Source organism: Oncorhynchus tshawytscha, linkage group LG19, assembly GCF_018296145.1.
Source record: "Oncorhynchus tshawytscha isolate Ot180627B linkage group LG19, Otsh_v2.0, whole genome shotgun sequence".
In the NCBI taxonomy this organism is placed as follows: Eukaryota; Metazoa; Chordata; class Actinopteri; order Salmoniformes; family Salmonidae; genus Oncorhynchus; species Oncorhynchus tshawytscha.
The window spans coordinates 47,668,481-47,692,309 of NC_056447.1; the positions used below are offsets into that span (position 1 = coordinate 47,668,481).

Here is a 23,829-nt window from a genome sequence, read left to right on the forward strand (position 1 = left end):
GCAGGGCAGTGGACCCCTAGGGGCAGGACAGGGAGACCCAGCTATATTGTGTGCAAGTAAAAAGAGCTCTACAGTACTAATAGGCTTATGGTATAAATTATATGGAAGATGTACTGTTTCTGTGTGTTAATGTGTAGGTGTATGTGTGTTTTCATTCAACTTTTGTTTTCCAAACCTTTCCCTTGAGACATAAAAAAAAGAAGATGGGAAGGCAGTTGTGTTGGGGAGGTTAAAGGTCCAACACAATATTGATTATTGAATGATCATGGATCAAGTTCATTCTTATCAATCACTTCAACATATTTAATCATCTCTTACCTAGCTTGATGACTGTGGGCATTTTTGCTGGTATTTTTGCTGGCATTTTTGTTGTTCTAAATAGAGAAGGCTAGAAGGGCCAAGGGTCATATTAGATTGTGTAGAAATGTAGGAAATGTGCTTTAGATGCCCCCAAAAATGGGAGGACCCCCAGACACCCTGCCAAGTTATGTCCCTTTCTGCAAATAGCACTGCTGGGTGATTTAAAAAGTCATAGTCAATCGATCAATAATATAATAATACTCTCAGCAATTAAAAAAAAAAGTACAGTATGTAGAATCGATGTAAATAGAAACGTTCAGAACATTAGTGAAACAACACACCACAGTTGAAAAATGTATGGATGGTGTTCAGAGATAGTGTCACGCCCTGACCTTAGTATTTTTTGTTTTCTTTATTGTTTTGGTTAGGTCAGGGTGTGACATGGGTGATGTATGTGTTTTGTACTGTCTAGGGGTTTTGTAGGTTTATGGGGTTGTTTACCATCTAGGTGTTTATGTAGGTCTATGGTTGCCTAGATTGGTTCTCAATTAGAGGCAGCTGTTTATCGTTGTCTCTGATTGGGAACCATATTTAGGCAGCCATCTTCTTCTGGGTATTTCGTGGGTTATTGTTTATGTCTAGTTGCCTGTGTATACACATTTATATTATAGCGTCGCGGTCGTTTTGTGTAGTGTCAGTCTTTATTAAAAGTAACATATCACGCTGCGCCTTGGTCTCCTCCGTACAACGACCGTGACAGATAGTGTCATGTCTTGTCATATTATGTCTTGTTCCTGTTCTTTCTCTTCACTCTGTCTCCCTCTGCTGGTCGTATTAGGCTACCTTCTCTTTCTCTCCTCCTCCAGCTGATCCTCATCTCCTCTAACTACCTCGTTCACCCTTTTCCCACCTGTTCCCTTTTTCCCTCTGATTAGGTCTCTATTTCTCTCTCTGTTCCTGCTTCTTTCTTTGTCAGATTCTCGTTTGAGTTTCTCATGCCAGAAACAAACTATCGTCTCGTTTGCTTCACCCTTGCCCCGTCCTGTCGGAATCTGCCTGGCAAGTGCATCCTGTACTCAGCTAACTGTCTTATCGTTTGTACTGTGTCCAGTTCATCTGATGCTACGTGAGATCAGGTACCACTGTTCCTCTACGACCCGCGCCTACCCAGAGAGACCTGCAGCCTGTCGCCGCTAACCCAGCTATTCTCCTCCTCTGCTGCTAAGAAGGGGGCTCTTTTGTAATTATCAGAAGGACTTTTTGTTTCATTTGTCGCCCTCTCTGCGGGTTGTCTATTTTTCCATTATCTACATCTGAAGAGGATCTATGTCTTCCCTGTGTTTACATTAAAGGACTCTGTTTTTGTTAAACCGCTTTTGGGTCCTCACTCAGGTGCACAACAGATAGATTGGAGGGGTTAAGTGGAGCTGGATGGGACTAAAAATAAACAAAAGAAAACTATTGTAAAATATACTGGCCGTTCCATGTCAAGTACAGTAATGTGTTAAATTAGAGGCATGTGTGAAAGTGAAACCATTGTTGAAATACTAATATAATGGGAAAATTCGAATGAGAGGTGGCTGATCTTGCCCTGTTGGAAGATTTAGCACAGGCTGCATTCCGCAGAGAGTGTTTTTAGAGACAGGTGGGACTTTTTTTGCAGAAAGTACAGATTGGCTCATCAGATATACTGTAGTTTCCAAAAACCAATCATGTAGGATCTTTGCGAGGATTTAAGATCTACTTTAGAAAAGCAAACACTTTCCGCTGCACATCAAAGTGCTATCCACCATAAGGTATTTGGCAACGGGTACTTTTCAGTGGGAGCTTGGCGATCGCCATCTCACATCCCTCAATAAGCCAATGTTTTTGGTGCAATCATCAGTAAGATGAACTGTAACATTCAATTTCCATATACCATCGTACAACAGGTTAAATTCAAGAGGGGTTTCTTTCCCATCAATGGGGTCCCAAATACGAACGGAGTAATGGACGGAATCCACACAGCTATCCCAAACGACTTCAACTAACAGAAAAGGCTTCCACTCCTAAAGTGCAGGTGATGGGTTGTGTGATTCCCAGAAAACGCTACTGAATGTGGTGGCTAGGTGGAACATACTACTCGTTCATTCTGGAGAACAGCAATGTTGGCCTATCCTTAGTCAAAAAATCCTATAGCATTTGTGATTTTTCAAATAGAATCCCACAGGATTCTCACAATCCTATAAGATTTTGCAACACCTCAATCAGAATCCTATTGGAATCCTATGGGACTACTTTTTCCCTATTGGTTAAGTGCTTGTAAGTAAGCATTTAACAGTAAATTGTATTTGGCGCATGTGACAAATAACATTTGATTTGATTTGATTGACATTTAAAAGTTTCATATTGGATCCTGTAGGATTCTCACAGTCCTATAGGATTTTGTGTCACCTGTATCAGAATCCTATTGGAATCCTATTAGACCCATTTTTTTCCTATTGGAAATAAAAAGTAATACTGTTGGACCCTATAGGATTCTAGCAATTCTATAGGATTTTGTAATCACCTCTATCAGAATCCTGTTGGAACGGTTTTGTTAATTACACCCATTCATTTATATTCTGAACAAACATGCAACAATTTCAAAGATGTTGCTGAGTTACAGTTCCTATAAGGAAATCAGTCAATTTAAATAAATTCATTAGGACCTAATCTGTGGATTTCACATGCCTGAGAATACAGATATGCATCTGTTGGTCACAGATACACTACATGACGAAAAGTATGTGAACACCTGCACATCTCATTCCAAAATCATGGGCATTAATATGGAGTTGGTCCCACCTTTGCTGCTTTAACAGCCTCTCACTGTCTCTCTAATAGCAGTACAATCTCCATAACTTCACTTACTAAATCAGTGAATACATTTCATAAGCATCACCCTCTAATTCAACCTTACAATACCAATGTTCCATAGGGATTTAATTAATGAAACCCAAAACTTCCGGTGCTGTTTCCTATGCGAACCTACCAAGGCTAACTCACAACATTAACATGAAAATGCAATGTCAGCTGTAAAATGTAAGTAGTAAATACGTAAAAATATCTATATTTAACCTTAGAATTACAGACCCTGCAATTAGCATGAAAATGAATCCTGATCGTTTCAACTCTAACATCTCCGTTGATAAGTGCCCAACCGGCCGAAAGATGGTGCTATTATTCCTTTTACATCCTTTGTCATAATGGTGGCGTGAAGACGTTCTAAACGGATGCTTCATAATGGTGGTGTGAAGACGTTCTAAACGGATGCTTCATAATGGTGGCGTGAAGACGTTCTAAACGGATGCTTCATAATGGTGGTGTGAAGACGTTCTAAACGGATGCTTCATAATGGTGGTGTGAAGACGTTCTAAACGGATGCTTCATAATGGTGGCGTGAAGACGTTCTAAACGGATGCTTCATAATGGTGGCGTGAAGACGTTCTAAACGGATGCTTCATAATGGTGGTGTGAAGACGTTCTAAACGGATGCTTCATAATGGTGGCGTGAAGACGTTCTAAACGGATGCTTCATAATGGTGGTGTGAAGACGTTCTAAACGGATGCTTCATAATGGTGGTGTGAAGACGTTCTAAACGGATGCTTCATAATGGTGGCGTGAAGACGTTCTAAACGGATGCTTCATAATGGTGGTGTGAAGACGTTCTAAACGGATGCTTCATAATGGTGGTGTGAAGACGTTCTAAACGGATGCTTCATAATGGTGGCGTGAAGACGTTCTAAACGGATGCTTCATAATGGTGGTGTGAAGACGTTCTAAACGGATGCTTCATAATGGTGGTGTGAAGACGTTCTAAACGGATGCTTCATAATGGTGGTGTGAAGACGTTCTAAACGGATGCTTCATAATGGTGGTGTGAAGACGTTCTAAACGGATGCTTCATAATGGTGGCGTGAAGACGTTCTAAACGGATGCTTCATAATGGTGGTGTGAAGACGTTCTAAACGGATGCTTCATAATGGTGGTGTGAAGACGTTCTAAACGGATGCTTCATAATGGTGGTGTGAAGACGTTCTAAACGGATGCTTCATAATGGTGGTGTGAAGACGTTCTAAACGGATGCTTCATAATGGTGGTGTGAAGACGTTCTAAACGGATGCTTCATAATGGTGGTGTGAAGACGTTCTAAACGGATGCTTCATAATGGTGGTGTGAAGATGTTCTAAACGGATGCTTCATAATGGTGGTGTGAAGACGTTCTAAACGGATGCTTCATAATGGTGGTGTGAAGACGTTCTAAACGGATGCTTCATAATGGTGGTGTGAAGACGTTCTAAACGGATGCTTCATAATGGTGGTGTGAAGACGTTCTAAACGGATGCTTCATAATGGTGGTGTGAAGACGTTCTAAACGGATGCTTCATAATGGTGGTGTGAAGACGTTCTAAACGGATGCTTCATAATGGTGGTGTGAAGACGTTCTAAACGGATGCTTCATAATGGTGGTGTGAAGACGTTCTAAACGGATGCTTCATAATGGTGGCGTGAAGACGTTCTAAACGGATGCTTCATAATGGTGGCGTGAAGACGTTCTAAACGGATGCTTCATAATGGTGGTGTGAAGACGTTCTAAACGGATGCTTCATAATGGTGGCGTGAAGACGTTCTAAACGGATGCTTCACATTTACAGCCACTGTGACATGTCTGGGTTTTCCCTGTTGCCTGTGGCTTAGCCTAGTTTACTAGCTTATTGATCTGGCCTACCTTCACCATGATCAGCTGACATAGCCCACCCCAGTAGTGGTTCGAGCAAATTATACTTTTAACAAACTCGCTTTCATCTGTGAAACTAGCTTGCTTAGCCTGCAATGTGTGATGATTAAGTGTTTTTTTTGCAGAAAATGTTGGCCAATGTTAAAAATATAGAATTTTTCTACAGGAGCAGTTAATTAAGTTTGATGTATTTATTTTTGGTTGTGGTTTGCCCTTTTTTCACTTTGACAACCTGTGGCACCAAAGCTGCGTGGCCCTGTCTCACTGGGAGTATCACACCATACAAGACTAATACACTATAACAAGCACATATTGTACTCACACATGCCTATACCCAATGAGAGTTTGGAAGTGTAAAGCTACATTCGGGGATTCGACAAAAAACAAAATGGCTGAACCACTACTTTTTATACAGGGAAGGGATGTGGTAGGGAAATATAACACCTCTCAAATGCATAGACAGTGCTCTGACAGTCTGTGACATCCACAAGATAGTTTTGAACTTATTTTTAAAGGTACATACGCTGTTTATGTTCATGTTGTTTGTGGAGTAATGCAAATTTGAATTATATGAATTATATTCTTCAAGAATCAATAATTGAAATGACCATTGAACAGACTCCCAGATCTTAGACTGTACCTTTTGGAAACCTTTCAAAGGATTTGACAATTATGGCAGTATCATTCATGGTTAATAATGACTCATGAGAGAAAATAATGTGTACACCAGTTTTATTGACAACAAACCACAGAATCATTACTCAACATTTATGCACAACAAGTAACTAAAATGTTAATTTTAGCGAAACAAATCATTTTCAAAGTATTTGACTTGTGTGTTCAGTTAGGATGCTGACACTGGAAAAACGTTTCTTTTTCAGTTGAGTTGATGTTTTGCTTGATTTAACAGGTTTTCAGTGCGCACACCAAGGGCAATTTCTCTTCACAGTTTAAATCGTTCCACTTTTTGTCACCTTCAGAGCAAACACGGAACAGAAATGAACTCTTAAACCAACTCAGATATAGACACAACAATATTATTGTCTGTGTGTGTGCCAGATTTCTTTGTTAAATGTACAATTTAAAAGTTACATTTGATGAATGGATCAGTGAATGATAGTGGGCTAACTGTACCTCCAAAGTTCATTTCAAGACAGTGCTCCCTGCCACCATAATAATTGGGCTCTCCTTGCTCCCAGTTCTCGTAATCAAATTTGGAGCCGTCACTCCAGAACCATTGTTTGTTCTGTGGGGAAGAAGTAAGGTCTCAGTTTCAAAGAAATCCCATATTATCATTATAAATATTTGTATGATTATTATTGGTATTATTGTAGTAGGTGTGCTTGCTGAAACATACTTATTTTCTTTCCTGCACCACCTGTAGTGCCAAACCGCAAAAGCTACCAACACAAAACAACTTTAAAATGTGTAGACTGGCACGGGTACTATTGCTTGAAAAAAACATGTTGATACTTATTATTCACTGAGTGTATAAAACATTAGGAATACCTTCCTAATATTGAGTTGCTCCCCCTTTTGGCCTCTGATCAGACTCAATTCGTCAGGGCATTACTCTACAAGGTGTCGATAGCGTTCCACAGGGATGCTAGCCCACGTTAACTACACTTTGTACCACTACTACTACTATTACTACTACTACTATTACTACTGCCATCACTACCCCACCACTACTACAACTACTACCATTCCTACTGCCGTCACTACCCCTACCACTACTACTACTATTACTACCCCTACCACTACTATTACTACTACTACCCCTACCACTACTATTACTACTACTACCACTACTACTGCCGTCACTACCCATACCACTACCACTATTACTACTACTACTACCACTACTACTGCCGTCACTACCCATACCACTACCACTATTACTACTACTAGTACCATTACTACTGCCGTCACTACCACTACTACTACTACTACTACCACTACTACTGCCGTCACTACCCATACCACTACCACTATTACTACTACTACTACCATTACTACTGCCGTCACTACCACTACTACTACTACTACTATTACTACTACTACCATTACTACTGCCGTCACCACCCCTACCACTACTACTACTACTACCATTACTACTGCCGTCACTACCACTACTACTACTACTACTATTACTACTACTACCATTACTACTGCCGTCACTACTACTACTACTACTACTATTACTACTACTACCATTACTACTGCCGTCACCACCCCTACCACTACTACTACTATTACTACTGAATAACTAGGAATTAGATAAGATACTGTCCTTCAACATTTACTGTATATACACTACCGTTCAAAAGTTTGAGGTCACTTAGAAACGTCCTTGTTTGAAAGAGTTGCATGCATTATGTACAACATTTACTTGTTTACAAATAGCTTGTAGTTTACAATTAATATACAATTAAATTTACTATATCAAACAAGATAATTTAAATCATGACAGTTATGTATATTCTTCTGTATATCAAATTATATATACATATTATATATACCCTTACTACTGCCGTCACTACCCATACCACTACCACTATTACTACTACTACTACCATTACTACTGCCGTCACTACCACTACTACTACCATTACTACTATTACTACTGCCGTCACTACCCCTACTGCAACTATTACTATTACTACTACTACTATTACTACTGCCGTCACTACCCCTACCGCAACTATTACTATTACTACTACTACTATTACTACTGCCATCACTTCCCCTAATACTACTATTTCACAACCATAAATACTTAATGAGTTTGGTATTATTGTTACTTTCGTCATTGTTATTATTATTATAATAATAGTGTACCAGTGTATACTGAAGTGGGCATTTTAGGGGGGAGTACATCTATAAGATCGTTCAAACCTAGATCTGACTTCACAAGTGACCCTTGAGATATTGATGAGCAAATATCCTATTCATCTGTGAGTATTCTCTACCTGAACAGCATCAACTCCTCCAATCCAGATAGTTTGATGTTGGCCGGTGTTTTTCAACACCAATTGCTGTAAATTATAGTTGTCCCCACAGTTGTGCACAGAGGCCAGGTTTGCTCGATGGGACAGACAGTAGCTCTAGAGAAAGTGGCGGACAAGGCCAAAGACATTTCATAATGTAGGTATTAGTCAGTAGGCCAGTCTGTGAGGATTTGTCTTCTGGACTCACAATAACGTCAAAACAAATAAGCGAGTTGATTTCAATTGAACTTCTACTTTAATTCACAGTAGTGGGTAAGAATGATATACCTCAGCTCGGGCCCATGTCATTGCAGTGTTGACAAACATAAAGCAACGTGATCCATATTTGGTCCAACCTCTGGGGCATGGATGATCACTCTCTGCTGCTCCTGCCTCCTGCTGTTCCTCCTCCACCCCAGCCCCTGTAAGGAGGAGACACAGTGCACGTTCCACATTGCAGTTGACTTTAAAGGTGAGAGGATACTGACTGATCTACAAATCACCTTGCATAATAAATAACTATTCAATATTACTTGAAGGTCAGTCAGGCACACACACACACACACACACACACACACACACACACACACACACACACACACACACACACACACACACACACACACACACACACACACACACACACACACACACACACACACCTCTGCTAAAACATAAAAAATACAGAATTAATGAATTCATAATGTAAAGTGTAAAATGGATTCCCTCTTACTTGTGGCACGTAGATCAAAGGCCTCGCCCAGAACAATGGCAGCGCTGAGAAGCAGAAGGATGGTCAACATCGCCATTGATATAGTCTTCTGAGAGAGAGAGAGAGTGAGCGAGAGAGACGACAAATACAGTGACGACAAATACAGTGAGAGAGAGAAGCCGTTAAGACAAATTCAGTGAGTGCCTCAGAGTAGGTGAATGCAGTTTCCCTAGCCTCTCCTCGATTACTCCCAGCCATTCCACTTAGCTGATATATTCCACTGCTATCACATCAGATTCAATTAATGAAGGGCTTGGTGATTAGTTGACCATTTGTCAGCTGTGCTTGATCTGGAATAAATCCAATAAATGGAATTGGGGGAACTGGAGGAGAGGTTATGGAAAAACTGTGTTGGGTGTGTATGGAACTCCTTAGGCAACATTTCCCCAACTCGGTCCTGCGGTGCACATTTTGGACCGAGTTTGGGAAACGCTACGCTAAGGAATACCAGGTATCATTCCTTCAACCACATACAAGAGAATAGCCACGCACACAGGAATATGTATGCTTCCTAAATGGCACCATATTCCCTTTGTAGTGCACTCCTTTTGACCATAGCCCACAGTGCACTAAATAGGGATTAGGGTACCAATTGGAATGCAGACAGGTACAGTTTTAAATTAATAACTGTTGAAATCTCACCTTCTGAAATCTTCAGGTGTAGCTTCACTTCTTCAGAGATCTTCAAAGAACTTCACTGGGTTCTCTGTGTGTCCTAACTTCTACCTATCCCTCCTTTAAATAGGTTTTTCAGAGACACCTTCTTCAAGAGCGGAGGAGGGTTGGTTTGTATTAACTCTGTTTGCTTCCCTGAAACAGCTGTGAAGGAAAACGTGTCACATGCCGACTTAAGGCCTTAAGGCCACTGCATGGTGATCGGCCCTCCAGGCCTTTTAACAAGAACCACCACAGACGATGGCCAAATTCACCAGATGATCCTTGACCTGTTTGTTTGAATGCAGAATAAGAACCCTCTCTGTACCACAAGTTTTCCTACACTCTCAGAAAATGGGTACGGTTAGGGTACAGTATTGTTCCCTGAGGTATAAAAATGTCAAATTACACATAATGTACCTTTAGAGGTTCGGTATCTTTTAGGGTACATGTGCAAATAATCTAGTATTATGGTACATGTTTGTACCTATTATGTTTTATGTGAAGGTAGAATCATTGGCGGTGTGGCCAAGTGGGGCCGTGGCTTTCAGTTAGTTATTTTTGGCAACCCGCAAAAGGAAGTGTTGTACCAGTTTAAGTCATCTATGGATATGTTAATTAGTGTGTGAGCATGTCTGCTAACTGTTCTGAAGTCTTTAAAAAGGCTTACATAATAGCATTTGACATTAAAGTGCTGAGCAAAAAGGATTCTCGGTGAGCCGTATAATTTAGCTCCATTCGCGTAAAAGAGCTGTTCATTTGGCTCCCACATGGCTCTTTGCTCAAAATATTTAAAAACTGACAGAGAATCATGAAAAAATTGCAAATCTCTGATGTAAAGTCTAAAAAAGTAGCCTACCATTATGTGTTGAATGTTTGAATGTCGTGAAATGTTTTTTTACGCACTGCAAAAATGAGTGTGGCCCAGAATGAAACACTCTCCCCAATATTGATTGTTCCTGTGGTGAGAATTCAACATCTTCAGAGAATGATTCTGAACTGAACTGCAGAGAATTGTTGTTTGCGGCTCAAAAAGCAATAGTAGAGGTATGCAAATCAGGGAGCCAAATCTCTTTCATCCATTCGATTCAGTTCCTGACATTCACCAAAATATATATTCAAAAGAAGCAGTTCATTCGCAAACAACCCATCACTAATACAGGCCTCTTGGGGTAATGATTAAGGTGCTGGTTTGACAAACCTGCAAGGGTACAAATATTCACCTATAACTAATGGTACTATAGACCTTGTAGGGCCTTATAGGGTACAAATATTCACCTATAACTAATGGTACTATAGACCTTGTAGGGCCTTATAGGGTACAAATATTCACCTATAACTAATGGTACTATAGACCTTGTAGGGCCTTATAGGGTATAAATATTCACCTATAACTAATGGTACTATAGACCTTGTAGGGCCTTATAGGGTACAAATATTCACCTATAACTAATGGTACTATAGACCTTGTAGGGCCTTATAGGGTACAAATATTCACCTATAACTAATGGTACTATAGACCTTGTAGGGCCTTATAGGGTATAAATATTCACCTATAACTAATGGTACAATGAACGTACCTTATAGGGGACAGCTACAGTAGGGGTTCCCAAGTCTTTTTTGGCCCGCAACCCCATTTGATTAAAAAAAAAGTGCAACTTCAACATGTAAAAAAAGCGATGTAATCAACGACCAATATTAACTGGGGCGATGATACGACAGTCTATTACAAATCAGTCTGACAGTACTTTTGACTGTAATTCAATCTGAAGGAAGGTTGGTTTGAAGTGACTGAAATACATCAGAAAGGTATTGGGCAGGTCAGAAGATCATCAGGCAATGATTTGTATGATTTTTAGTGTTGAAAATAACATTCTCCCTCCAGTCTGATTTAGTGCCTTGTCTTGTCCATTCTGTTCTAAGGAGGCTTGTGGGCATTGAAGAGGGGAAGAGAAAACACATATGTGTTCCCGAGAGTCTTATCTTTCAGTGATGCGGTGATAATAACTTAAACCATTCAAAAGATATGACCCCATTTGTAGGAAGAAAACAGAAACAGCTTGGTTTATTACACACACATCTAGCGGCTACCGGTTACTGACCCAGGTTCTATAAACCAAGAGCAAGTTTATCTCACGACCCCATGTTCAATTCGGCAACCCCACATGGGGTCAAGACCCCTAGTTTGGTAAACGCTGCACTACAGTGACAAGGGTTTGTACCCCTTTAAGTACAATGCAGTACCTTTATTCCTGCAAGTACATGTTAAACCCTGGCGTGGTGACTGTGTGTATTGAGAGTTGTTTGTATTCTGTCAATGCCTCAGGATGCCACTGGGTAAACGTTTCCTGGAATTATTATTAAGTGAATTATCTTATTGAATAAATAACTTTTCTGTGATGAAGTAAACAGAGTACTTGACCTAAAGCAAGTCCTGCCATAATTATCATGCTTACAAGCAGCCAGTTTTACTCATTGTACATTTGATTCATTTCATAATATGATTAATAAACTGAAATCAAAGGAACATAATGATAAATTGACTATTAAGGGTCTTCTGTAACACAAACAGACATAATTCAGAATAACGATACTCCGTTACAGTGTTAAAATATTGAATTTGAACTTTATATGCCAAAATACTTTCTTACAGCAATGGGAAGAATGTTGTTTAAAAGCAGACACGTGCACATCTAGAGGTCTAGGGATGGCTGAGCACCTGCCCTTTTGCCCTCGGCCAGAAATCAACCCCAGCATTTGTAACACACTATCCCATTTTTTTACTGAGGCCCCCGTCCCGTTATTGCCTGGCCAACTAATGGCCAAATTCACCAGATCAACATTTTCCTGTTAGTATTAATGAAGAATGAGTGAATAATCTCAAACAGGCTTCTTGAATTTACCTATTTTATTGCCATGTCTTCCCAAGAAGCCTACTCAATCCAAGGAGAAATCCAGACCCAAGCCATACTGCCATACCACACCCACTGTGACAATAAAGAACACTTTCTCAACTTAAGTGATGAGTTCAAGAAGCTTAAACAGGACAGATCGTCAAGTGGACAAAGGATGGAAAAAGGTGTTGGAAGTGCGAACAATCCCACAAAGCTGATGCTTGCACCCTCAGATGACCATGCAAGACATGTAAAGAGCAGCACCTAACGATCCTTCATGACGCCATACTGGAAAACCAGAAAAGCCTGCGCATGGTGAGTGTCCCCACGACCAAGGTGTACCTGGACAGACCCAAGCCATCGGCGAAAGTAATGCTGAAAGTTGAGAAGGTCTTACTTCACAATGGAGACCAAGCCCTGGAGACATACACAGTGCTCAACGATGGCTTGGAGCGTAGCATCGTCCTGCCACACTCTGTTCAACAACTAAGACCCTCACCCTCAGGACTGTTCGACAAGATGATTTGCAACTGCAATGTGCCTCAGTTACCTTTGACGTGTCCACTCCTGCTCAAACTGTTCAAGAACTGTCAGATACGTCAGGCATTCACTGCAGACTACCTAGGCTTTTCTGAACACTCCTCCCATTAGCAGCTCTCCAAAAGCGATATGACCACCTCCGTAAGCTGTCTTTGCCACAGGTAGACTAAGCTCAACCTTTGCTGCTGATTGGTTCAGACATGCTTCACCTTCTGATACCAATGCAACTACACTGGCAGTCCACACCAAACTCTGCTGGTACTAGCAAGGACCTACTAGCTTTTTGCACACAGCACCAGCTGAACAACAGTGCCTACTCACCACTACTGTTTCGCCTTTCGCCGAGCTCTTCAAAACGTGGAGTGACTTTAGCAGATTGATACCCTTCCCTATGTGAGTGAGAAGCTGGAGACTCGCTCGAAACAAGACCAGCAATCCATGACACTTCTCCAGAAGTCCTCTTCTAGGATAGAAGTTGATTACTTCAGCGCTTCGCTACACCCATGTTTCGTCGAGTCAACGATGCAACTCTCCATGCTCCAAAGGAAGCTGTACTGCCAAGCCTCCATAGCACGGAGCGAAGACTCGCAAGACCCAAAATGTGCAGAGGTGTACTGTCAGAAGATCAAGAAGCTGCAGACGGCAGGTTACGTGTCACTGTTGCCACCCGAGGTAACTGAACAATCTACTGGTTTATACTCCACCATACTGTGCATCAGAATGGAAAGGACAGGATTGTGTTTAACTGTTCATTCCAACATAAAGGACAGTCGCTCAATGACATTCTCTTCCCTGGACCAACGTTGGGACCATCCCTGCTCAGTTTCCTGCTCAGATTCCGTCAACATGCCGTACTTGTAAGTGGTGACATCAAAGGCATGTTTAATCAGATCCGCCTCTTACCAGCTGACAAATCGGTGCTAAGCTTCATCTGGTGGAACATGCATAGAACTGAAGAACCAAGGATCTATGAGTGGCAGGTCTTGCCATTCGGAAAAAGATTTGTAGTCCCTGTTGTGCCATCTACGCTCTGCAGCGACACGTTCAGGACAACGTAGGAGCCAACCAAGAGCTTGTGAAGTCAGTCGTGGAGTCATTCTACGTGGACAACTGCCTTCCGATCTGACCTAACATCTGAGGTCAGATCGGAAAGCAGTAGACTGTGGCTTTCCCAAAGTTGCACGGATCTCCAGGAACCAACCCTGGGGCTACGTTGGAACTGCTTCAGAGACTCTTTGGGCTACAAGCACCACACTGTGGAGTGCTCCAAACATACAATGAGGAATATCTACAGCATGCTCTCCCATCAATACGACCCGCTATGCTACATCGAACCTTTCACAAACCAAGCCAAGGTACTCGTCCAGGACCTGTGAAAAGAAGGGATAGGTTGGGTCATCCCCCTTCAGCCTCAGAGCCTGCTGGACAGATGGCTTGTCTGGGAACAAGAGATTCCTGACCTTGTCCAAATGGATTTCCCCCAGAACTTACTCACAACCATATGCTGACAATCCAAAGTTGACCAGAGACCTCCACATATTCTGTGATGCATCAGAGAGAGAATATGTCTCTGTTGCCTCCATGCGGACTGTGTATGATCAGAAGCAGGTACATATTTCCTTAATTCTGGCTAGGTCTCAAGTTGCGCCAAAGAGGCAGCTGTCGATGTCACGCTTGGAGCTGAGTGCGGCACTCACTGGGGCTCAGCTGGCCAGTGTCCTCCAATCAGATCTCACCCTGCCCATCGGACAAGTCATCCTCTGGCCCAATTCCACCACAGTCCTTCATTGGCTTAAGACAGAATCATGTAGGTACAAGGTGTTCGTAGGAACTCATGTTGCAGAGATTCAGAACCTTACGGATGTAGCCAACTGGAGGTATATGGATATATGGATATTGCGGACATATTGCGAACAACCCGGCTGATGACATCTCTCGGGCCAAGAGCTGGCCTAACCACATCGATGGCACCTTCTTAAACACTCAGAAGATCAGTGGCCTTCAATGCTTGTTGCTGACCCGGAGCCTTATGACAGCGAATTGAAGAAATCAGCCTTCTGCGGACATGTCTGTCAGTTCCAGTCCTCAGCTCCCAGGTATCAGCAAGTTTGATACATGGAAAGACCTCAGGAAGGCAAGAACTAAATCTCTACACAGGGAGGCCGATCTACTATCCAGTTCACCCAGTGAAACAGCAGACTGCATAGCTGCAGAGAACCTTCTCCTGAAGCAAGCTCAAATGGAATCGTTTCCTGAAGAGGTGAAGGCCGTCATGTCAAACCGGTCTATACCTTCTAACAGTCATCTGGGTCCCTTGTTTCCTGAGTTTGATAAGGATGCAGTACTCCTTAGAGTTGGCAGTAGACTGCGAAGAGCAGAGCACCTGGAGATGGATGATATGCACCCCATCGTCTTGGATCCACATAAATCCACTCTCATCCATCCCAGCCCAGAGAGGGTTCTGGCAGAACTGCGTTGCAGTTACTGGACATCTGGAAGTTTCAGCACACCTGTTTGAAATGCCAAAGATGGCGCGCCAAACCTGAAGCTCCAAAGATGGCAAATCAAATCAAATCAAAGTTTATTGGACACATACACATGGTTAGCAGATGTTAATGCGAGTGCAGCGAAATGCTTGTGCTTCTTGTTCCAACCGTGCAGTAATATCTAACAAGTAATCTAACAATTTCACAACAACTACCTTATACACACAAGTGTAAAGGAATGAATAAGAATATGTACATATAAATATATGGATGAGCGATGGCCGAACGGCATAGGCAAGATACAGTAGATGGTATAGAGTACAGTATATACCTATGAGATGAGTAATGTAGGGTATGTAAACATTATATAAAGGGCATTGTTTAAAGTGACTAGTGATACATTTATTACATCCAATTTTTTATTATTAAAGTGGCTAGAGATTTGAGTCAGTATGTTGGCCCTTTTTTTAGAATTTCCACCTGACTGACGTGCCCAAAGTACATCAAAGCCTGTTACTCAGGCCTAGAAGCCAGGATATGCATATAATTGGTATCATTGGATAGATAACACTTTGAAGTTTGTATAAATGTTACATTAATGTATGAGACTATAACACAATTGATATGGTAGCCGAAAATCCAAAGAGAAACCAACCAGAATTTATGTTTTTTTGCGATCCCACGCTCTTTCAATGGAAAGCTATGGGTCCAATTGGTCCTATGCAATTCCAGCTCCCAGATTGCAATTCCTATGGCTTCCACTAGATGTCAACAGTCTTTGTTCAAGGTTAGAAGCTTGTTTCTTCCAAAACGAGGAAGAATTTTGAGTTTTGGTACCAGGAGTCACAGTTGGTAATCAGTCTGTGGGGCGCGACGAAGAGGATGCACACTTGCTAATTTTACTTTTCTATTGAACATATTTATTTGAAATGTTCTTGCCAACATTTACACCAATTCCTTTCAACCAATTTGTATCTTTAATATATGGCAGGCAAATAAGTTCCCTACTTTCTCCCTTTTCCACTTGCCTCCTCCATTTTTGTGGTAATGATTCAATCAGTTGGTTGTAAATTTGGAATGAGCAGATATTCCCATATATTTTTGATAGCTGCATATGTGACATAATTCCTCCATTTCTATTCATAATATGAAATCTTCAGTTGTAGCTTCACTTCTTCAGAGATCTTCAAAGAACTTCACTGGGTTCTCTCTGTGTCCTAAATTCTACCTATCCCTCCTTTAAATAGGTTTTTCAGAGACACCTTCTTCAAGAGTGGAGGAGGGTTGGTTTATATTAACTCTGTTTGCTTCCCTGAAACAGCTGTGAAGGAAAACGTGTCACATGCCGATTTAAGGCCTTAAGGCCACTGCATGGTGATCAGCCCTCCAGGCCTTTTAACAAGAACCACCACAGACGATGGCCAAATTCACCAGATGATCCTTGACCTGTTTGTTTGAATGCAGAATAAGAACCCTCTCTGTACCACAAGTTTTCCTACACTCTCAGAAAATGGGTACGGTTAGGGTACAGTATTGTTCCCTGAGGTATAAAAATGTCAAATTACACATAATGTACATTTAGAGGTTCGGTATCTTTTAGGGTACATGTGCAAATAATATAGTATTATGGTACATGTTTGTACCTATTATGTTTTATGCGAAGGTAGAATCATTGGCGGTGTGGCCAAGTGGGGCCGTGGCTTTCAGTTAGTTATTTTTGGCAACCCGCAAAAGGAAGTGTTGTACCAGTTTAAATCATCTATGGATATGTTAATTAGTGTGTGAGCATGTCTTCTAACTGTTCTGAAGTCTTTAAAAAGGCTTACATAATAGCATTTGACATTAAAGTGCTGAGCAAAAAGGATTCTCGGTGAGCCGTATAATTTAGCTCCATTCGCGTAAAAGAGCTGTTCATTTGGCTCCCACATGGCTCTTTGCTCAAAATGTTTAACAACTGACAGAGAATCATGAAAAAATGGCAAATCTCTGATGTAAAGTCTAAAAAAGTAGCCTACCATTATGTGTTGAATGTTTGAATGTTGTGAAATGTTTTTTTACGCACTGCAAAAATGAGTGTGGCCCAGAATGAAACACTCTCCCCAATATTGATTGTTCCTGTGGTGAGAATTCAACATCTTCAGAGAATGATTCTGAACTGAACTGCAGAGAATTGTTGTTTGCGGCTCAAAAAGCAATAGTAGAGGTATGCAAATCAGGGAGCCAAATCTCTTTCATCCATTCGATTCAGTTCCTGACATTCACCAAAATATATATTCAAAAGAAGCAGTTCATTCGCAAACAACCCATCACTAATACAGGCCTCTTGGGGTAATGATTAAGGTGCTGGTTTGACAAACCTGCAAGGGTACAAATATTCACCTATAACTAATGGTACTATAGACCTTGTAGGGCCTTATAGGGTACAAATATTCACCTATAACTAATGGTACTATAGACCTTGTAGGGCCTTATAGGGTATAAATATTCACCTATAAATAATGGTACTATAGACCTTGTAGGGCCTTATAGGGTACAAATATTCACCTATAACTAATGGTACTATAGACCTTGTAGGGCCTTATAGGGTACAAATATTCACCTATAACTAATGGTACTATAGACCTTGTAGGGCCTTATAGGGTACAAATATTCACCTATAACTAATGGTACTATAGACCTTGTAGGGCCTTATAGGGTACAAATATTCACCTATAACTAATGGTACTATAGACCTTGTAGGGCCTTATAGGGTATAAATATTCACCTATAACTAATGGTACTATAGACCTTGTAGGGCCTTATAGGGTACAAATATTCACCTATAACTAATGGTACTATAGACCTTGTAGGGCCTTATAGGGTATAAATATTCACCTATAAATAATGGTACAATGAACGTACCTTAGCCCTGGCCCTTTTTTCAGAATTTCCACCTGACTGATGTGCCCAAAGTACGTCAAAGCCTGTTACTCAGGCCCAGAAGCCAGGATATGCATATAATTGGTATCATTGGATAGACAACACTTTGAAGTCTGTATAAATGTTACATTAATGTATGAGACTCTAAAACAATTGATATGGTAGCCGAAAATCGAACGAAAAACCAACCAGAATTTATGTTTTTTTGCGATCCCACGCTCTTTCAATGGAAAGCTATGGGTCCAATTGGTCCTATGCAATTCCAGCTCCCAGATTGCAATTCCTATGGCTTCCACTAGATGTCAACAGTCTTTGTTCAAGGTTACAGGCTTGTTTCTTCCAAAACGAGGAAGAATTTAGAGTTTTGGTACCAGGAGTCACAGTTGGTAATCAGTCTGTGGGGCGCGACGAAGAGGATGCACACTTGCTAATTTTACTTTTCTATTGAACGTATTTATTTGAAATGTTCTTGCCAACATTTACGCCAATTCCTTTCAACCAATTTGTATCTTTAATATATGGCAGGCAAATAAGTTCCCTACCTTCTCCCTTTTCCACTTGCCTCTGTCAGTTGGTTGTAAATTTGGAATGAGCAGATATTCCCATATATTTTTGATAGCTGCATATGTGACATAATTCCTCCATTTCTAATTATAATATCATTAATAAATATAATATATATATATTTTTTAATCAAAAAATATGTTTTTTTATTTTGCATTATACTTGAATTTAACCATAACATTTGCTATAAAATTTGTTCTATGTTTTCTGGAGGATAACCAGCTATGTATGGCTTGTTAAAGAAGGGAGATACTTTTAAAATGTAATTTTCAATTAGTCAGAAATGAGAACTTGCAGTCTGTATAAAGGCAAAAAGGTCAATTTTGTAACAAAGGATGAGCCGTTCTTAATAATCTACTGGAGAACCATTTTGGATTTAAGTATAACTTACATGTACTTCAAAGAAGTGTCTGATGCCCTCCCAGCCACCCCGTCCCAATCTCTCGGATAGAACCCATTTCCACTCTCACCAATAACCACCATTGAATCTTAGCTATAATTGCAAACAATAATGACTCAACATCCCCTCCTTATCTGTCCAGAACTCATTCATTTTACAGCAGGTTTGCAGGTTACAAAGATACATTAAAGTACATTGAAGTATAGATAAATCCTTCCTTCCCTCTATCCCAAGCCAAACTTGTCCCTCTCCACCTCCCCTTCCCAGTTTTAATCCTCTCTTTACCCCACCCAAGCCAAGCTTGTCCAAACCTCTCATCTTTTCTCACCCTCCCTTCCTCTGAGACACACTTACAACTGACCATCCATCAACTTACTCATCCATTCTCATTCATTCATACACAACATTACCCTATGCATCCACACATCCATTCTCTCCCACCCTCCTACACATATTCATATTCACCATCGCTCAAACACCCATTCATATGCACAGACACACATCTACACACAGTTATTGAGAGATATGCTATATTTCCCCCTTTTGTATTTTCTGTATTCATATAGCCCGGTGTTATTGGCTAATTTTATTGTTAATTCATATAGAAGAATAGTTACTTGAGGAACGTATAGTATAGATTTTTTTGGGGGGGGAGGGGTAAAGAATATTGTTTCAACTGATGATAGCTGGTCTTAATCATCACTGTATGTAGCCTAGTGTGCTCATTGATTTTTTTCCTCTATGTCATCTCCTCAGTGCAGGGGGCTTTCCTTCTTTAAATGGAAAGGTTTCTTGCAGCTTGATTAGGGCTTCATAGGTGCTTGTGAATGCATCCTTTGTGTTCCCTTCCATGCCCACAGCACAGCAGGGAAGCGCAGCTGAGATTGATCCCTTTCTCCTCCAGTGACTGTCTGATTGGAATCTTTTCCTTACGTTTTTTTTTCTAATGCCTAGCAGACGTGTCCTGGACGAATCGAATGGACTGGCAGTGGATTTTGATTTCCTTTGCCCCTTGTGCCTTCAGAACGTTAATTTTGGTCTGATAGTTCCACAGTTTGAAGATTACAATTACAAAGGTATTTAGCGTTCTTCAGTTTCACTCCGATCCTATGGCATCATTTTAGATCTTCTGGTGATATACCCACGTCAAGTTATTCGGATATCAGTTTGACCACATAGCTGGAAAGGTCTCCCTTTTCCTCGTCTTCGGGTGAAGACAATATTTTCATGTCGTTTCATCTCATTCTCTTTCTTGCTGGTCCAATTCATTTTCGTAAGTTTGCAACTTTGTTCCATAAGGCTAATTTTCTTTTCTTGTTTGTTTATGCGCATGCCTTGTTTGTGCGTGTCTGGCACGATAGCCTCTACTTTCTTTTGAATCAAATCAAATTTTAACCACAGATTGTAGCAGTTTTTTATTTGCATTGAGGGCATTTTAGCTTGGCATGTTGGATTCATGTCGCTGTGTCGCTTTGCCAACGGATTGGCTCGCAGTTGTACATAACTGACTGTTCACTCTCTCCCAGTTGCTTGGGGATATGTTGATTTATTCATTTGAGTCTTAATATAAACTTTGTTGTCTGGTTTCTACATTTAAACCACTGTTTTGTCTGTACTAACCGGTGCTACTCACACCCCATGCGTCCTATCGGTATGTGCATGCACCTCTATGTTCTTGATCTCCCACAGAAATGCCCCTGATGTCATTGCTGTTCCATTTTGCCTCAGCCATTGGTTTTATGACCAACGAGGACAGTCCAGGCAACAAAGGACAGCCTTGGCGACAACCCCTACCAATAGAAAATATTAATGATTGGCGACCATTTGTGTTAACTGCTGCTGATGGAGCGGACTACAGTAATTTTACAAAATTAATAAAATGATCACCCAGATTCATATTTTCGGCATCTACAGAGACAATGAGTAAGAGGTCTTTCTTCATCCCAAGATGGTTTATGATATTCAAAATGTGTCTCACATTGTCCATTCCAAATCTGGATTTGACAAAACCAGTCGGATCTTAATAGCAGGACTTCCCATCTGCAAGCAAGTGTCTTGGCAACTATCTTAACATCAACTCCGACAAACTAATTGGTCTAAACAAAGAGCACTCTAATGGACATTTTTCTTTTTTCAGTAGCAAGCTAATGTAGGCAGTTTGCCAGGACTCTGGTCTGAGGTCTCTTTCAAACGTATCATTAAGAGCAGGTATAAGGATAGGTTATATCTCAGGCCAAAACCTCTTACAAAACTTTATTGAGTAGCCATCTAGACCAGGTGCTTTTCCTGAGGGCATTGACTTAATAGCTTCCCAAACCTCTTCAGAAGTAAGGGGGGCATTTAACGTAGTTCTATGCTCATCTGATATAGTGGGTAAAGTGATCTTATTCAGATATTTTGTGATTTTGTCAGTTGCTCTATTATACAGTGGTGAAAAAAGTGCCAAATTGTCATACTTGAGTAAAAGTAAAGATGCCTTAATAGAAAATGACCCAAGTAAAAGTCACCCAGTAAAATACTACTTGAGTAAAATTCTAAAACTATTTGGTTTTAAAAATACTTAAGTATCAAAAGTAAAAGTATAATTAATTTAAAATTCCTTATAAGTAGCCTGCTACGTTTTCTAGTTTTTTTTATTTATTTACAGATAGCCAGGGGCACGGTCCAACTTTCACTCTGACATAATTTACAAACAAAAAGTGTTTGATGAGTCCGCTAGATCAGAGGCAGTAAGGAATAACCAAGGATGTTCTCTTGAGAAGTGTGTGAATTAGACAATTGTCCTGTCCTGCTAAGCATTCACAATGTTAGGAGTACTTTTGGGTGTCAGGGAAAATGTGTGGAGTAAAAAGTATATTATTTTCTTTCTTTAGGAATGTAGTGAAGTAAAAGTAATCAAAAATATTAATCATAAATTAAGGTAGTTCCCCCAAAAAACTGCTTAAGTAGTACTTTAAGGTATTTTTACTTAAGTGCTTTACACCACTGCTAGTAAACTGTTTGAGAAGTATAAAGAGATTTATAGAAGTCACCAAATGTATTATTGATAAGCAAGGTAGTGGAGACATCTGCCATCTTCACAGACTCAATAGATCTTTCTCTCTGTTCATTTTTAAGTTGGTGTGCAAGTAGATGGCTTGGTTGTTTGCCAGACTCATAATATTTTTGTTTGGTAAAAAAAGGGCTTTGTGTGGTCTAAATTGAGTTTGGACTTAATACAAGTTAGGGAGTTCCAGTTTACTTGAGTTGGCTGTTGTTTGTGTAAAAGTTCTAAATTCTTTACCTCAGCTTCAAATTTTCCCTCTTTTCCAATCTAAGTTCCTTGATCTTCCTTGATCTTCCTTGAAGTTCCCGAGATGGTCGGGAGATAATACATCCCTTTATGGTTTCTTTAGCAGGATCCCAGATGGTTGCAGCTGAGACAGGAGAGAATTGTTTGTCAAGCTAGTAATGTCATAACTTATCTTTAATCACAGAGCAGAATCATTCACTGTTAAGGAGAGATGCATTCATCGTTGACCGGAGTTCTGATGACACTTGTAAATTATGGTATGAAGTAAACCAAAACTTGTTTCTCACTATTGGACAGTGGTGTAAAAAAGTTATTGATTGTCATACATCAAATACCTTATTTTAAGCAACCCAGACAGCATGATTTTCTTATTTTTTTCCATTTATGGACAGATAGGGCAACACTCCAACACTCAAGACATAATTTACAAACACAGTTTTTGTGTTTATTGAGTTTGCCAGATCAGAGGCAGTAGGGATGACAACGCATTATATTGATAGGTGCATGGATGGACAAAAGGTGTGACGAGAGAAAAGCAGGTTGAGGTTGCCAGGATCAGAGTAGTACAGAAGGTGTTATATGCTGAGAGTAGTGAAGGAAGATGGATACAGGTCGAGGGATCCTGAGAGTATCTCTGTGAGTAGGCCGAGGCCAATAGAGAGTGATATGAATAATATGTGCTTCAGTAAGGTGTGTTTCTTAGCGGTTATACCCATGGATGTCAAATGTACTGCAGAAATGGAACGTCCGGGTTGGTGCCCGTTTCGGGTTCATGCCATGGGGGAGATCTTCGTGGGCTATAGTCAGCCTTGTCTCAGGGTAGTAGGTTGGTGGTTGAAGATATCCCTCTAGTGGTGTGGGGACTGTGCTTTGGCATAGTGGGTGGGGTTATATCCTGCCTGTTTGGCCCTGTCCGGGGGTATCGTCAGACAGGGCCACAGTGTCTCCCGACCACTCCTGTCTCAGTCTGCAGTATTAATACTGCAATAGTTTATGTGTCGGGGGGCTAGGGTCAGTCTGTTATATCTGGAGTATTTCTTCTGTCTTATCCGGTGTCCTGTGTGAATTTAAGTATGCTTCCTCTAATTCCCTCTCGCTCTCCTTTTTTCTCTCGGAGGACCTGGGACCATGCCTCAGGACTATTTGGCCTGATGATTCCTTGCTGTCCCCTGTCCACCTGGTCATGCTGCTGCTCCAGTTTCAACTGTTCTGCCTGCGGCTATGGAACCCTGACCTGTTCACTGGACGTGCTAACTTG

General features: G+C 40.8%; 1 protein-coding gene across 2 annotated transcripts; it reads right to left on the reverse strand.

Moving 5' to 3' along the window:
* Positions 1-5,775: 5,775 nt before the first annotated feature.
* Positions 5,776-16,619, reverse strand: LOC112218881 (ladderlectin-like). Of its 2 annotated transcripts, none has more exons than XM_024380109.2 (6): positions 16,548-16,619; positions 8,784-8,875; positions 8,339-8,472; positions 8,033-8,167; positions 6,195-6,306; positions 5,776-6,034 (listed from the first exon to the last, which is right to left on the reverse strand). In XM_024380109.2, exons 2-6 carry the CDS (start codon positions 8,857-8,859, stop codon positions 5,964-5,966), a joined length of 528 nt encoding a protein of 175 aa, XP_024235877.1. In that variant the 5' UTR covers positions 8,860-8,875; positions 16,548-16,619; the 3' UTR covers positions 5,776-5,963. The 2 variants fall into 2 exon arrangements, with proteins under 2 accessions (XP_024235877.1, XP_024235876.1); XM_024380108.1 differs by lacking the exon at positions 16,548-16,619 and adding an exon at positions 9,465-9,571 and having other exon boundaries at positions 8,784-8,871.
* Positions 16,620-23,829: the final 7,210 nt, after the last annotated feature.